This window comes from Petaurus breviceps, unplaced genomic scaffold, assembly GCF_028583685.1.
Source record: "Petaurus breviceps papuanus isolate PSGF00001 unplaced genomic scaffold, PetGlider_PUasm1.0 90919, whole genome shotgun sequence".
Lineage (NCBI taxonomy): Eukaryota > Metazoa > Chordata > Mammalia > Diprotodontia > Petauridae > Petaurus > Petaurus breviceps.
The window spans coordinates 39649918-39667890 of NW_027187378.1; the positions used below are offsets into that span (position 1 = coordinate 39649918).

General features: G+C 39.4%; 1 protein-coding gene across 1 annotated transcript in view; it reads right to left on the reverse strand.

Moving 5' to 3' along the window:
* LOC138152210 (disintegrin and metalloproteinase domain-containing protein 32-like) overlaps positions 1 to 17471 on the reverse strand; it is a 140865-nt gene extending 123394 nt beyond the window's left edge. Inside the window, exons 1-3 of the mRNA XM_069075980.1 lie at positions 17339 to 17471; positions 9674 to 9750; positions 3386 to 3447 (exon numbers count right to left, since the gene is read on the reverse strand). Of these exons, the coding sequence (XP_068932081.1) occupies positions 3386 to 3447; positions 9674 to 9750; positions 17339 to 17396 (197 nt within the window). The 5' untranslated portion in view covers positions 17397 to 17471. The remainder of the gene's footprint in view (positions 1 to 3385; positions 3448 to 9673; positions 9751 to 17338) is intronic.
* Positions 17472 to 17973: the final 502 nt, after the last annotated feature.

Consider the following 17973-nt stretch of genomic DNA (forward strand, 5'->3'; position numbering starts at 1 on the left):
GTACAAATATTTATGTGAGGGTGTACATATGTATGTACACGTATACATAGATAGAGGGCACAGGACAAGTTGAATATGAAGGGATGATATCTAAAAAATAAAATTAACAGGTGAAAGAGGAATATAATGAGAGGAGATGGGAGAGACAGAATAAGGTAAATTTTCTCATATAGAAGAGGCAAGGGAAAACTGTTACAATGGAGGGGAAGAACAGGAAGGCAAAAGGGAATGGGTCAACCTTACCCTCATTCAATTTGGCTTAAGGAGGGAATAACATACACACTAAATTGGGTATCTTATCCTACAGTAAAATAGGGGAGATGGGGATAAGAGGGGGAATGATAGAAGGGAGGGCAGATTGGAGGACAGGATAGTTAGAAGCAAACACTTTTGAAAAGGGACAGGGTCAAAGAAGAAAACAGAATAAGTGAGGGGTGGGATAGGATGGTGTAGCGGCAAGCACCCCAGCATCCCCAGGGTGTCTGCCAACACAGGTTCTTGGATCTGCTTTGTTAAAGGAAAGCAACTCAAAATGGTTTAACAAGCTTACTTTAATCAGTCAAACATATGTATCCTTTACCTAGTTCAGGGGAAAAAGGTCAGCACCCTGAACTTCAGATTATACAGACAGAATTATTAAGACAGAGAAACAGATCAAGTAGACAGTTTCTAAACTGTCCAACCATTACATCCATACCAAATCAACATCTGGGTTTCAACATCTGGTTTTTCAAAGCTGAGGGGGGGCTCTCAACAACAGCTTTCCATAATCCAGATAAAATCACAGAACACTTCTCAAAGTGAGCTCCAAAACAAAGCTACACATCAGGGCTTATATAGCCTTCTCTTGGCTCAGAGAATGTAACAACCTTATTGACTCACTGGCCAATCAAGAAGTATCTACTGAAAAACAAGCCTCCCACCCCAGGCTCCAGGTACACTTTAGCCTAGGGGCAGGGAAGATCTTAAAAATTTATATTCCCATTACAGATGGAGGGAAATATAGTCTTTCACAATATACCTACTATGGAAATGTTTTGCATAACTATGCGCGTACAACCTATATTGAATTGCTTATCTTCCCAGTGGGGGTGGATGAGCAGGGAAAAAGGGAAAAAATTGAGAACTCAAAGTTTTAAAAACAAATGTGTATTAAAAAATTGAGTTGTTTTTTTTTTTTACATGCAACTGGGAAATAAGATATACAGGCATTGGGGTATAGAAATCCATCTTGCCTTACTATAAAGTTAGGGGGAGGAGATGGGGGAAGGATATAAGAGAGAACAGATTGGTGAAAGGGGTATTCAGTAGGCTAGCTATTTTAGGGTAGGGGGTAGGGGAAAGACGGGGAGAAAAATTTATAACTCAAAATCTTGTGGAAATGAATGCTGAAAACTAGTAATAAAAAAAGAATGAATAATTAAAAAAAAGAAATTGGCAGTGGAAACATAGAGTCTGTTTCTGAAAATTAGATTTGCTGATTATCAAAATGTATATCATTTGTAGGCTGACCATATAGTGTTGAATTTTTTGGTGGTGGCAACCCATGAAATAAAAATTTTAAATGACCCTCAGTCTCATGTTGCTCCCTTCTGCTTTTGCAATTATAATATCAAAGTGGAAGACAAGAAGACAAAGGGTTTAAAAATCACACCGTTTTTATAACATCAGTAAACTTTAATTTGCCTACTGGTACTTAATAAACATAAAATCCTTGTTCATTTACCAGTGTACAGACATTAGGGGAGGAGCTGAATCATAAATCTTAATATTCTTGCTACAGGATAAACCAGAATCATCATTCCATTGGTATCAGTGAAAAGGGTGTTGGTCTATGGACTCATATTGAAACTTTCTCAAACTTCCCAGTTCTTTGCTTTACTTATTTCCCATGACCTACTTCTTCACACCACCTGAATCTACACAAAAGAGATGGATTATCCCATGCATGCATATGCATGCACATGCATGTGAGCGCACACACACACACACACACACAAAACATCTATTGTCTCTATTCCTATTTGCTGACGAATGGAGCTGGAGAAAATATGGAATTGTGTTAACTGAGTCCACTATAAATCTGTTATATAATCTCAATTGGGCTCTCACTGCAGCAAAGCAATCCTTTTACACCTCCCTCATTCATTCACTATTTCATGCATCATAGTGGCTATTCTAAACCTCTTCTTCCTTGTTCAGAATTCCCATGGTATTCCCTCTACTCCCATCATGAGGACCTTGCCTCATGCTTCACTGAGAAAATTGAGGCCATTTGCCCAGGTTTTTGTCTTCTACCTCTTCCTCATCTCACATCCCTCTCCTTCATTATCTTCCCTCTTTACCTGTCTCACACAAAGAAGTGGCCCTTCTTCCTACCAAGACAACCACCTCTACATGTATGTTTGGATTCTGTCCTTTCCTGTCTTTTCCAGAAGCTTACTCCTTCTATCATTCTCACTCTCTCACTAATCTTCAATTTTTATTGGCTACTTCCTTGATGCCTAAAAACACACCCACATCTCCCAAATCCTCAGGAAATCCTCACTTGATCCTACTATCCCCTCTAAATGTCATCCTCTGGCTAAACTCCTTGAGAAAGCAGCCTAGAGTGAATGCTTCTGCTTCTCCTTTTGCCTTCTTCTAAATCTTTTGTAGCTTGAATTCCTTCATCATTCAACTAAAACTGTTCTTTTCAAAGTTATTTTTAATTTCCAAATGTACAGGCCTTTTCTCAGGCCTACTCCTTTTTGACCTCTCTGTAGCCTTTGGCATTGTTGTTCACCTTCTATTTCTGGATACTTTCTTCTCTCTAGGTTTTCATGACACTGGCCTTTCCTGGTTCTCATCTTATATCTTTGATCACCCTTTCTCAGTCTTCTTTATTTTATCTTCATCCAGGCCATGCTTCCTAACTGTGGATAACCCCAAAGGGACTGTCCTGGGTTCTCTTCCTTTTTCTATCTCACTTGGTGATGATCTCATCTGTTTCCATGAGTTCAGTTATCTTTGCAGATGATTCTAATATCTATTTAACCAGTTCTGACTTCAGTCCTGACTGCTAGTCAAATCAATAAGCATTTATTAAGCACTTACTACATGCCAGGCTTACATAACCAACTGCCCACTGGATATCTCAAACTGGCTACCTGTAGATATCTCAAACTTATCATGTCCAAAACTTAACTCATTCTATTCTTCCCCAAACCCTTCTTTCTCCTCAAATTCCGTATTACTATTGAGAATACCACCATCCTTCCAATCACCCAGGCTTACAATCTTAGTGTCATCCTCAATTCTTTATTCATACTAATTTCAGTTAATTAGGGTTGGTTTATTTGCAATTAAGATTAGCTAAAATCAATCCAAGGAAATAAACATTTACCTTTTTTTGAGGTGTAAGTTATACAGTCTCCCTTCTATTGACATACTATATGAAATCCCTTCCTAGAATATCCAGAACAACAAGAAGTCAGCATAGTATAGAAGTCAGTATTTTATTTATAAAATAAAATAGTACTGTTTACATCTATTATTACTCAAGAGATATTTACAATGTCTTCCTTCATTAGCACAGTGCTTTGCATATAGTATTTAATAAATACTTCTTCATTAATTCAAAATAATCTTCATTTAAAGTTTACATTTATAATTTTCTAAAAATAGCATTAACTATAACTTTTAACTATTATGTCCCAAGTTCATAAATACCATCATCAATAAGGGAATCTGTAGGAGACACAGATAAAAGTAGGAGACCAAAGAGCCAAAAAAAAAAAAACCCTGGGGAAAAAAAAACAGAAAACAATTAGAACCAGAAAAATAACAGGAACCAAAGAAATGGGATCCTTAAGAGAGCATCAGTAAGGTAACTGGCAGTATTCAGCTCTATTAAGTCCTCTGTGCCTTAGATCTGTGTGATTCTCTGTGTCTCAGACTAACTCACCAAACTCATAGGATTTCCCATATCCTAGCTTAAGATTTAAAATGCAGTCCCAGATCATAACATTCCCCTAGACCCCCACCCCCAGAAGTAGGTAGTGTAATTTCAGAAAGAATTTAGTTATGCTACATCTTAAGATGACAAGGAAACATATAAAGCATTTAATTGCTTGGTGTTCTGAGCTAAGACTAATTCAGGCAAATTTCCTGCAGTTTAGGTTTAATAAAGGAACAATATGAGACACTCATAAGTCACTTAACCATTTACAAATGGTTACTTAGCCATAACAAGAAGATACTAAATAGGTTATACAGAGTACAGCCCATGTTGATTGACCTGAGTGAAGCTCCCTTACTCGAGCTGCCCATTGAAGTTGGTGAAGCATCACAGTGTCTGCAGTTCCTCATGGTTGTTTTGTACTCAGGAAACTAGGAAGTGATGTCAAGAGCCTGAGCCTTAATGCCCCTGAGCCAATCAAGTCTCATGATGTTTTAAGGAATGTTTTAAGGAAAAATTTAGTAAAACTTGAATAAGGGCCAAGGTTGTTAATCTTGGGAAGAATACGGATTTAAGGACTCCTCTCAGGAACCATCCCATAACATCCAAACTCCAACAAAATCTATACTTGTTATCACTGGACTTGGAATCAGAAGACCTAAGTTTGAATCCCAGCTCTTCTTAAATCCCTTTGTGCTTTAGTGATCGCATCCGTAAAATGGAGGCAATAATACTTATCCTGTCTACCTGACAAAGCTGTTATGAACATGAAATGAGCTAATTTTAGCTATCAAAAATATCTAGATAAACCTGGACTCAGAAAAGGTATGATAACCCAGCTGGTAAGGGAGGGAACAAAGAATAGTCACTTATTCAAATGTCTCAATCATCTCTAATATGAGAAAGAATTATAGTGTCTCTGCTCTCTCTACCTTGTTCCTGTTACTATGACTTTCCTACTGGGGCCAGTTGTGCATATAAACTGGAAGTGGAAGGTATGAAATAACCTTCTGTAAGTGTCCACAGCCAGTGGTGTCCCTGGTCTGCTGCTTCTACATTCACAAGGCGTTCCTTCTCGCCCAGGACACAGTCCTGGTGTGTGACCCATGTGGTTGTCAGGTCCATAGCCTTTCTAGTTGACCAAATGTTACAGTTCTTCACACTACTAGCAACATAACTGAGTACCTTCCAGATCACAAAACTTCCTGGTAATCTGTAAGTACTGAGGATGGTCAATAAATGGATGTATATAGATCAGGGTCCTTATGTGGCAACTATACTAAGACCTCACAGCAGCACCTCCAATACTTTGTTTAGCCCCTGTCAAAATTCCATAGGCACTGGAAGACTATGCCCCTCAATTTTTATTGAAGAATTCGAATCATTTCATAGGCACATTACTATCTTAGTGACAACAGAATAGTTACTCAAAATAGCAAATTTTATTCCCTTGTTAGTTTGGTCTCAAATGTGATTTTTATCACAAGTGAAAAAAAGAGAAAAGAAAGGAGAGTACTAGAAAGATGTGACATTCATGGTAGTTATTATCTAGGACCACAGAGCTTAAGAGGACTCTTAAGGTTTCTAGTAATTAGATCAGAGGAACTGAGAATAAATTAATTCATTCAGCAAATATTTACTAATCATCTACTTTATAAAGGAGACTACTCCAGATACTGGTAACACAAATGTAACAGGGGCCTAGCCAATGGAACCCCATCATCAGAGCACATGCTTTACCTACTGCTAGACCCCATGGAAGATCCTGGAGAACCTACTTCTGGAAAGGAATAATGATGGGTAATAGAAGTTCCCTGATTTGAAACATGTACCAGATATTCTGTAACTGGTTCCTATCTTCTAATTACATGGGAAAAGAGATGGACTGTTGATCTGCTGCTGAGCTAGAAGAAAAGGGCATTCAAAAGGCACTAACCACCAAAGAAATCTTCCTTTGACTCTTTCCTGCTTAGATGTGTTCTAATTAGGAAGTAAAGCCTACTGTGATCCCTTGGTGAGGAGAGAGACCACAGGTCTTTATTTCTCTACTGGGGCTGCTGCCATCTGGCCCATGAGTGACTGGCCCTATTGTTTTGTTATATCTGTCCATCCCATTTTTAGATGGAGTATTGGAGAGACTTACAAGCCACCCAAGGTCTGAAATTCAAAGTCCATGCTAGGTTTTTCAGGCAGCATAGTTTGCAGCTAACTAGGAGAAAACTATGATAATTGATTCACTGGCTATGTCAAAATTGAATGTGAACTCAGTGGTTCAAATACTATCTATATAGAAAATGCTCTAAGTTTGACTCTATGAACCAAAATGGTATAGGAGAGAGTGTGGCTCAGGTATTGGGAAAAATGTTTATACTTCTGTTCTTGATCTATTTTCAAAGGAAATATCTCTTTGTAAAAGCCAATTGGTATTAATTGGTCAAATTAAACTGGGGAAGTTAATAGCTGGTGGTTAACTTTACAAAGAACACACCAGAATAGGGACTTGAGATCATAGCATTAAAAAAAACTCCCCCATAAACCTTCAGAGGTATGTTAGAAGTTTGAAAGGAAAATGCAGCCTCCCTTTCTCTAGGAACCTGACTTGATAATGTGCTTGTGGGTTGGGAGAGTAAATCCAGAGTCTAAAAAGAAGATACAAAGGTAAAAACAGACATAGTCCCTGATCTTAAGGAAACTAAAATCTAAAGAGACAGCATGATGTAGTAGATAAAGTAATAGACTTGGATTCTGGAATTCAAATTCTACCTCAAGACAGTTAGTAGCCATGAATTTACTACAGTTAGTAGTGAATCTGGTCAGGCTATTTAACCTTTCTTGGCCTCAATTTCCTCAAATGTAAAATAAAAAGTTGGATTTGATGACTTCTGAGATCCTATCCGGGTCCAAATCTATATGACTTAATAGAAGAGACTTTTAAATAAATAACTATAATACACCAACTACAAAGAAGAGGTCTGTACCAAATGTTCTGAAAAACTGATGACATAGGCTTTATAGAGTTGGATCTTAAAGAAAGATTATTACTTCCACATAGATAAACAAGTTGTTTCTTGTCTCTCAAGGTAGTTATTTCTACTTTTTAATGATATTACTCAGTGTTGACCTGCATTTAGTGGAGGAGGAATTCTCATTTGGCAGTTCTATATATCAGTGAAATCATAGGTCTACTCCCTATCTCTATTTAATGGCTGACACAACCAACATCTTCCTATTTTCTTCTTAAAAAAAATTTTTCATGACATACGGATGAATCATTGTAATCACCTCTTTCATTTCATTCCTAAACTCTATTTCCCAACTTTCTTTGAAATTACTAAATATTAAGGTATATATTTAGTTTGGAAAGTCTTTTCAGTTTCTTTAGGTAATTTTTCTACTTGTTAACCAAGCATAATTTCACAAGTCCATGAGACATTGTGTTTCAACTAGGCTTATTGCAAGATAAATGAATATGAATGTGGAACCCAAAGCCAGAGCAAAGAGCTCACAATTCATACAGAAGTTCACATATTTATGACAATACAACAAAGAAAGGAGGAGAAATAGAAATCTCCTCCTAAAGGGGTGTGGCATGGAAAGGGGGAAGGTGCAATAAAATCGGGAAAAGGACAAAGCCCCTGTCCAAAAGGGAGGGACAAAGCGATGGCAAAATCAATATTCTTTTCCCCACTTGACCATGAAGATGAGAGGATCTGAGACAAAGGTCTCAGCTACACAAGCAGTTAGTTTCACAGCTTAGTGCAGACTAACTGGCACCTGTCTTGAATCCCAGTGACACATGGGAGTCCAGCTTGGGGTGAAAACAAGAAACTATACCATCTGGAGTGAGGTTGGGGGTGGGGGAAAACTTGTCTTTGACACATTCAGGGCCTTCTGCATACTCTAGATCCAGTGTTTCTGAAAAATATGGGAACTCAAAAAGCTAAGTTCAAGGAACCCCTTAACATACTTCTTCATTGTCTGTGATAGATGTTGGCCTATAAGCAACAATTATCTTTATGGTAGTCTGTTTTTTATGGTTATCATGATCACTGCAAGGGGAGATAAACCATCCCATTAAATGATAGTTCTTAATTTCTTTGGGTGCATGACCAATTCTGCCAAATCACTTCTCTAAGAAGAATCTGAGATCTTTCATTTAATAGCAAACTTACTTATGCCTTATCGTTTCATTTATAGCATAAGCACCAATATGAATATGCTTATATTTATATTAATTTGCCAGTCATTTCACAAAGACCTCATGTTAAGGGCACTAAAAGCCAATGTTTGGGCAGCTGTATGGCATAGCGTATAGAGCACTAGCCCTGGAGTCAGGAGGATCTGAGTTCAAATCCAGCATCAGACACTGGACTCTTACTATCTGTATGACCTTAGTCAAGTCACTTAACCCCAACTGCCTCACTAAAAAAAAAGGTAAATATCCATGGATAACCTATAAAACTCTGAGATTCTTATCACCCTCTTCCCCTCTTCTGCCACCATCACTACAAGTACAAAAGGAGAACATTTTATATTTTTATGGAAGTGGAAGGAAGCCAAATGTATTTTTATGGCACAGGTTTTAAGAGCCATTATATATTTTTATCTGTTGAATAGGTCACAATAGTAAGATAAATGATCACTTAATGGTCAGCTGGCTACGAATAAGCCACTCCATAATTAGCTAGACTAGTTCATGGAGAGCAACTAAGTCAAGTCAGCAAGCATTTATTAAGCATCTATTATGTGCCAAGCACCATGCTAAGTGTTGGAGACACAAAGAAAGGCAAAAATAATTTCTTAAAATAATCGGATTTTTAAAAATACTCTTTTTCTCAAGGAGTTCACAGTCTAATGAAGGAGACAATATGCAAACAGCTACCTACAAAGATAAAGACAGGATAAGTTGGAGATAATTAATCATAGAGAAGGCATTAAAATTAGCAAGGACTGAAAAAAAGCTTCTTGTAGAAAGAGGGACTTTAGATAAGACTTGAAGGAAATCAGAGAAGCTGGGGGAAAAAGATGAGGAGAGTATCCCGCATTGGGGGAAGGTAGGGGCGGGAAGGGGGGGGGGTAGGAAGAATGCCTGGAGTCAGGAGATGGGAACATTAGGTTAGAGGAATGTCAAGAAAGCTAATGTCTGTCATGTGGACCAGATTCGGACCTACAATTGGGCACCAGAGTATTATGAGTATAAAAGAGCATAATTGCTGTACGATTATTTTTCTCCATCTTTTCCAGCAAATAAATTACATAGTAAAAACCATGCCACAATAGAAAGGAATTTAGGAAGACAAATTAGCTATTTCAGAACACTATTTTAACATATTATTACTACAATACTTTTTAAGTCACATAACGGAAGTAACATATAGAGTTAAGGTGACTTTATATATGAAAATCAAGCTAAAACATTTTCCCCCTCAAATAACTGGATTTTCCAGTGAAAAGTTTTAGGCTTTTTTGGGGAGAGAGTAAGATATATAATTTGTAATACCTCAGTTCTCCACTTCACTTGTGACACAGAGATCTCATCTAAATGACTTTAAAACCCACAATTTGTTTACTCTCATCATTCCACAATGAAGCTAATAGCTAAATGTATGTTCCTTTTAGGTACTCATACATGTTGATAGACTTACTTAATGAAGTGTGGTTAGGTTTCTTGGTGCAATTAAAAAGATAAGAATTAATATCATACTTAGAATTCTGAGTTATTCTGCTCCTTACATAGTCTGAGTCTGAATCACTTGAATTTGACAGGATCTCCTCTGGAACTGTGATCTCTACAAATGACTGTTGAATATCTGGAGAAAGCAAACAAGTTTTTTATTACCTGCTAAAATAACCTCAGTTCAGGATCTACTATTTCTCTGGCTCCCCTTTATAAAGTTCCAAAGTAGTTTTCATTTCTAAGTTTCCATAATAGTAGAATCAATTTAACCTATTCTATATATTACCCCCATTTCTCTCTGAAATTCGACCTTTTATGTCCAAAATTTGTGCAGCAAGATTTTGTAATTCTTATAATTTTTCCTTATTTTTGACTCTTTGCTTCCTACTACTCTCTCTAGATCTATAATCTTCCGTTTCTTTACAACTGTCTGAAAAGGTAGTGTTTTTTTACCCAGGATATAAGCAAGGGTCCTTTTTCTACCTTCATTCCCACTTACCACTAACCTTTTCTTGTGTCTATCTTATACCTAATGCATCTTCACCACCTATACAGATACTATACAGAGATTGAAGCCACATACAAATTAGTAAAGTAGAGTGAAAAAGACTGCTTTCTATTTTCAATTCCACAGCTACAGCATTGAGATAAGTCAGTGAGACCCTGACTTATGAATCCGTCAATGGTATCATTTCCCATTTGTCTGATATTCCTTCAGTTTCCCCTTATTTTACCCAATTCTGCCCTCTTCCCCAGTTTCTCTCTTAATCTTCCAACTTTGTGTGCCCTAACTGAAATTTAGCAAGAAGCAGCATGTATACCGATTAGAATACAAGATAATTGGACAAGGTAGGGGACAGTAATGGTTAGGAGAATGATAAGGAATTCAAAAGACAGAGGAGGGAGAACTACATTCCAGATGTGAAACAGGTTGAATAAATCATCTGAGGCTAGAGATTGAATATTATAATAATCCTAGCAATAGGATTGCTCAAACTAGGGTAATGGTTAGTTGATTAGAGAAAAGGTAACAGATTCATGAGGTTTTGTAGTAGTTGAATTCATAGAAATTGATAATGGATTAGATATGGAAGGATGAGGGAGAAGTCAAGAATGACCCTAATAAAGCTGCACCTAGCCCCAAAATTGTCTAACTTCCTTATGGGCCTCGCTGAACAACAGCATGCCCTGAGGCTTTAATCATATCACAAGTCCCCAAACTCAATATAGCCATTGCCCCAGCTAGCCACTGACACCAGATCCAATTCACATATATGAACAGGTGTGTCCTTGTACTCAACCACAATCACTTCATCCATTTAGTCCAAGATAGGACCACAATACCTAACTATCCACCTTGACCAGACAGAACTATAATAGATAGCTAATCAAAAAGCAGCATGACCAGGATGTCTGACCACCAAACCACAGAAGGGATCCCTCCCCATTATCAAATCCTTTAACAACCCCCCTGCCTTTTTAATATTCATAATCTCTGTCATGTAATCAGCATCATTACCCTATAAATTTGCCTATGTCGTCTTACTAAGTTGCTGGTTCCTCTTGGAACCTAGCCCTCTTCTGAGGGGCATCAATCCTCAATAAATACCTATACTTGGATTAGAGATGGTCTGACTCTAAATTCTTTGAGACAACCCCACAACACACCATGAAACTGCAAGAGTTTTTGGTGTTCCTGGATAGGCAAAGTCTCTGAACTCTGACACTCCCCCCCCCACCCCTGCATTCTACTTAAAGCAGAGTCTTTGATTTGGACCCCCTCTAAATCCAAAGGTTAGCCTATCTTTTTTCTCTTCTCTTAGCTGGGAGGTACTTCAGGCACTTAGGAAGGCTTGACTGGATCTTTTGGGCCCCACCACCCAGGGCTCTTGCAGCCTGGCAAATTCCCTCTAGACATAGGATGCTCTGTTTGGTAATTTCTTAGGGAGTTCTTCATGAACTCATTTTTATTTTTTCTTCATTCTTCCAGTGGGATGCCACTGAAGAGATGAACGTGGCTATAGAGGGGCTTTCCTTAGGCTTACTGGCATTCAGTCCCAGCTCCCATCTCATAAGGTCATGATATAATCTAAAAGACCAAGAAAAGTTATCATTCTCTGTGCTTTCTGTTTGTATTTGTCTGCTCTGTGTCCATGTGCAAATTTATGAATCTTTGTAAGGTTTAAAATGCAGCCAGTCAGAAAAGAAAAAATCCTACCTGGTCTGGAAAGACTAACAAGAACCTCTTAAAGAAAAGTAACTGGGGGGCGGCCAGGTAGCACAGCGAGTAAGAGCACCAGCTCCAGTGTTGAGAAGACCTGGAGATTGAATCCTGGGCTCAGACACTTAGCACCCACCCAGAAACACCTGGCCGTGTAACCTTGATTAAGTTACTTAACCCCAATTGCTTAGGGGTGGCCAGGTGGCTCAGCGAGTAAGAGCACCGGCGGATGACCTGGATCAGGTCCGGGCTCAGATACTCAGCACCACACCCATAAATAATAGCTGGCCGTGTAGCCTTGAGCAGGTTACTTAACCCCGAATTGCTTTAAAAAAAAAAAAAAGAAAAGTAACTGGAAAAAAATCTCTCTCTCTGTCTCTCTCTTTCTCTCTCCATTCTTGGACTCTGGCCAAGTTCTGGATGTGGAGGGGCAGAGTGGGAAAAAAAAGATCAAAGAGAGGCAGGAGTCAAAGCTGTACTTTGGAATAGGACCTCTTCCTGGGTCACCAAAAAATAGAGAAAAGTTTTGAGTTTTGTGTGAATCAGGACACAACCAAAGGTAATTGACTTTGATTAAAATATCTCACTAGAATTTAGGGAGTCCTACAAACCAAAATTAAGTACTGGTTAAATTTTAAATCAGTCTGTGGGTTAAAATTGGAAACTTGACTAAATTATATAAAGCTCCTATTCATTCTAAGAAATCACAAGAGCTATGGGTTCTTCCCAAGTTGTAAAATCCAGATTTTAACTAAATTTAACATGCTTTTAAGTGTGATAATTTAGGTACATATAATACTATAGTTAATATTAAAATTCTAACCCCATACCAATCAATCTACCAAAAAATTATTTTATGGAGCTAGAAAAAATAGTAACAAAATTCAACTGGAAGAACAAAAGGTCCAGAATATCAGGGGAGTTAATGAAAAGAAATGCTAGGGGAGGTGGCCTTGCCATACTGGATTCTAAACTGTATTACAAAGCAGCAGTCATCACAACTACTTGGTACTGGATGAGGAATAGAGTAGTGGACCAGTCTCGAGAAACGACAGTCAATGACTATGGTAATCTACTATTTGATAAACCCAAAGACTCTAGCTTCTGTGATAGGAACCCACTATTTGACAAAAACTGCTGGGAAAACTGGAAAATAATATGGCAGAAACTGGGCATAGACCAATATCTTACACCACCTATCAAAACAAAGTCTAAATGGGTACACGATCTAGATATAAAGGCTGATACTGTAAGCAATCTAGGAGAGCAAGGAATAGGTTATCTGTCAGATTTATGGAGAAGGGGGGAATTTATGACCAAACAAGAGATAGAGAGCATTACAAAATGGATAACTTTGATTACATAAACTGAAAAGTTTTTGTACAGATAAAGCCAACGTAACCAAGATTAGGAGAGAAGTGGAAAATTGAGAAAGAATTTTTACAACCAGTGTCTCTAATAAAGGTCTCATTTTTAAAATATACAGAGAACTGAGTCAAATTTAGAAGAATACAAGTCATTCCCCAATTGATAAATGGTCAAAGGATATGAACAGGCAGTTTTCAGAAGAAGAAATTAAAGATATCTATAAGCATATGAAAAAATGCTCTGTATCACTATTGATTAGAGAAATGCAAATCAAAACAACTCTGAGGTACCACATATCACTGGTCAGATTGACTAAGATTGACAAAGTTCAAGGGGTCAGGGAGTCTAGGAACCCCAATAATCAGAATCCCTGGAAAGCAGTCTGGAATGAATTCACGGACTCAAGCATTCTCTAAGTCAAGGTAGAAAAGATTTGTTATGCTTTACATCGGGCAAGAGTTCTTAGGGAACCTGCAATCTTAAAGGGAACAGTTAAAGTTTTTAAAGGATAACCTATAGTAACACTTGGGCCAATTATGCTAACTAGGTGAGTCAGGGTGAGATTAGGGAGGAGTTAAGGAGTGGTCAGTTCTTAAAGGAACATGCACTTTTAATATCCACTTCACAAGCATATTGCCCAGAATTCATCAGAAAATAGCCCAATGGGGGGCTGCATGGAGGTGTGGTTTTAGGCTGGAAAAGTATGTTAAGTCAGCTAGCCATCAGGGCTGACAAAGCTACCACCCATCATTGGGAGTATATGTATATCCCAAGCTAACAAGGGATTCAGGATGTATATAATAAGCTAGGTAGTATACATATGATAGGTATAACCCAGTACACAGCTGCTTCAGCCAGTACAAAGTTGGGTCATACTACTAAATTCTATAGGTGCAGCTGAGTACTGTATGAGAAAGAGAGAAAAATATTTTGCTAGGGCATGCTGCCCTTGAGCTAGAGAGAAAGTGCCTGAGACTGTTTTGAGGCTAGGGAAAAATGTGATTTTGGAACTGGATGTGATGGCACCCCATCATTATGACAAAACAGGAAAATAATAAATGCTGGAGAGGATGTGGAAAAATTAGAACACTAATGCATTGTTGGTGGAGTTACAAATTGATCCAACCATTCTGGAGAACAATTTTTCTAAATTGCTATGACCAAAGGGCTATAAAAAAGCACATACCCTTTGATCCAGCAATACCACTTCTAGGGCTGTATCCCAAAGAGATCACACAAGAGGGAAAAAGACTCAGATGTACAAAAATATGTATAGCAATTCTTTTTGTGATGGCAAATAATTGGAAATCAAGGGGATGCCCATCAACTGGGGAAGGGCTAAACAAGTTGGGGTATATGAATATAATGGAATACTATTGTGCTATACAAGAAATGAGGAGTAGACAGAGTTCATAATAACCTCCAGAACCAGAATCAGACACATCGTATCTGTGATGACTCACTTTGATAGACTGGGTTCCTCTCAGCAATGCAAGTTTATAAGACAATTCCAAGCAGCTAGATGGCACAGTGAATAGAGCACTGGCCCTGGAGCCAGGAAAACCTAAGTTCAAATCTGACCTCAGGCACTTGACACTTACTAGCTGTGTGACCTTGGGCAAGTCACTTAACCCTAATTGCCCTGCCTTCCTCCCTCAAAAAAACAAAACAAAAAAAAAAAGTGAGTTGTGTGAAGGGTTTTTTTTTTTTTTTTGAGGCAGCTAGGTGGCTCAGTGAGTAGAGAACCAGGCCTGGAATCAGAAGAACCTGAGTTCAAATCTGACCTCATACAATACTTACTAGCCATGTGACCTTGGGCAAGTCACTTAACCCCAACTGCCTTGTTTTCCCCCTTCCAAAAAGCAAGAAAAAAAAAAGCAACTCCGAAAGACTCATGATGGAAAGGGCTATCCACATCCAGAGAAAGAACTACAGAGTCTGATAGCAGATTGAAGCAAACTACTTGCTCTCTCTCTTTTGTGTTTTGTTTTGTTCCTTTTTTCTCATTCATTCCATTAGTTATAATTCTTCTTTACACCTTGACTAATGTTTAATGTGAAGGTATATGTAGAACCTATATCAGACTGCATGCCATCATGGTGGGGAAGGGAAGAGCAAAGCAAGGGGGAGAAAATTTGGAACTCAAGGGATTGTGAAACTCAATGTTGTAAACTAAAAGTAAATAAATATATATATATATACACACACACACACACACACACACACACACACACACACACACATTCACACACTCACCCACACACACACATCCTAACCCCAGATTCTGTGTGATACCATTTGGAACATAGATCCAGATAACTTTAAATGAAATGCCATCCCTCAATTTGATTTTTAAGGTAAGACAGAATTTTTTATACTATTTGGCACCAATATAAATTGGGAAAATGCATAGATCTGATAAAGAGATGCCTTAGAGATGAAGTTTTGAGCTCTCCAATACAAGGGAGAGGAGACTAGATGCCACGCTTTTCCAGAGTCCCACTCACCTGGCCTGGCTGATTCAAAGCTCCCACTCTCAAAAGAAGTTTTTAAGTATGGACACAAAAGTGAAGTTTACTTTAATCAAAGTTCAAAAATTCTCAAGATTCTTTTCCCTGTCATCCTGGCTCTGTGAATAGGCTAAGGCTACAGTGAAAAGTTAGAACAGCTAAAAAACATATTAGCAGATTCTGTTAACCCCTCTCATCCCAGATGAGATTAAAAAAAGAGAGTGGTAGAGAATAGTAGGGAATTTGGGTCACTTTCCCCCACCTGGCAAAAAGGAGGGGGGAGGCACAGCAGCTACAGCAGGGGCCCCACTGACAACAGAGGCACCCTGAAGCCTGCCCCTCTAGGCAAGCAACCTCAGCTTCTGCAGCGTCTACAACTGTGAGGAGAGGGAAAAGGGGGATGGGTCAGAGCAGTACAAAGCAAGAAGCCAGCCTCTGCACTTGATAAGCCCAACCTTCTATCAATAATTTTTATATGTGATGATTTGGAAATGCAATTAATTAATGTCATATGAAGTTTATTGTTTGTATTATTGTATTTCTAAATTGTATTGTAAAATTCTCTTCTACTGTAAAATTGGAGTGAACATTGTGAGCCAGAATTAGTGTTAGACAAAGCAATTTTTTTTACAATTTGGCTCTCACTTATGGAAAACGTAAACTAAGTTATTTGGGGTTATTGCTATGATGCTAAAACCTAATATTGGTCGTAGAGCAGCTCTAAGGGTAGAGGAGGTGGATACTTTCTACTTTCCCACCCCCTTAGAAGACAGCCAAGGACACCTCTGATGTAGGGCTATGAGGGTTGACCAGAGACCACATATGCCAGCTACCATATACTGGGATCCTAAAAATACATTATGGGAACCCCAAAAGATATCCTGGCAAGGAAAAAAAATCAGAGTAAAACAAATTAAATTAAGATGGAAAATAGGGGACTTGCCATGCACAAAGTATGCAGCTTTTCATCAGTCCAGAGCAAGAATATCATGGAGTGAACAGGCAGATCAGTCCCTTCTTTGGGGTCCCTGCCGATTCCCCCATATTTTGTAAACTTACAAAATCCCCAGAAACCATCTCTCCAGCTTGTCCATAGGGACAGCATAAAAGACCTGGTCAAATACTTCCCCTAATCTACTGACCAAAGTGAACGTTGTGCAAAAATAATGTCTCCTTGATAAAACGGGGGTGACAAAGGCGATTGAGGCCCTTTTATAAATAGTAATTTGGAGCACTTTAAGGTTCAAAAGTGTTTTCTACAATAGCCCTATGAGGAAACTAAGGTTGGGGGGGAAGTCGGTGGCCGGTCCTGAGCTGAAGCACTGGGGGACTTCAGGGCGCCTGTATACATGAGGCCCGAAGGTTTCCAGAGATGCTCAGAAGACTACAAGGTGGGTGTCATTTAGTCCTGACAATGACCCCTCCCTCACTGCCCCCATTTGAAAGATGAGGTCACTTGAGGCCCAGAGCAGCGAGGACACAGGGTTGCTAAAGTCCCAGCTCCAGGACTTGAATCTAGGGGTAAGGACTTTAAATAAGGGGGGAGGGGTGTAGCTTTTGCAAAGCGCATTCTTCATAAGACGTTCCATTTGGTCAAAGTCCCCGGCTCATCCGAAACTCACCAAGTCCAGATATGAGCAGCCTACTGAGCCCTGCAAACAGGGCCAGGAGGTAGAACATGGCGTGGGCTTCTTGTCGCAGCTGCAGTCTTAGCCAGAGCAAACCGCCCTCCCAATCAACCGTTTCAGAGCTAAAGAGAGGTTAACTCGCGCCTGGGCGGCCGGAAGTGCGAGGAGAAAGGGCTGGAAGGTAGGCGTGCGAGCCGGAAGTGCGAGGGGACAAGGCTGGAAGTGCGAGGAAGCTGGGACGGAGCGGAAGGCAGGTGCAGGTGTACATGAGGGAATGGGTGGGAGGCAGTGGCGAACCGACTGTAGAAGTGGGTGGCCAGGGCCTATGGAGCCGCCTGCCCTATGCTTCTTTAATGGCTCTTGGCCTTTGGTGTAAATTTTCGCTGGGGTCTCCCAGCCGGAGCTTGACAGGTGGTTGGGCCCTCCTCTCTCCCCACCTTCTTTGGCGTGTCTGGCCCCGGGGCTCGCTCTAGGGACTCCCGAGCCCCAGGGGGTGACGCTGGTTTTGTTTCACCCTGGGCACTCTGTTGGCGTTTAGTCTCTGCCCACCTAGGGCCAAAAATTGTTGAGGTTTGGTGATGTGTTGTGGTGGAACCGGCCCAAAGAATTAAGTCAGACCACCTCTAATC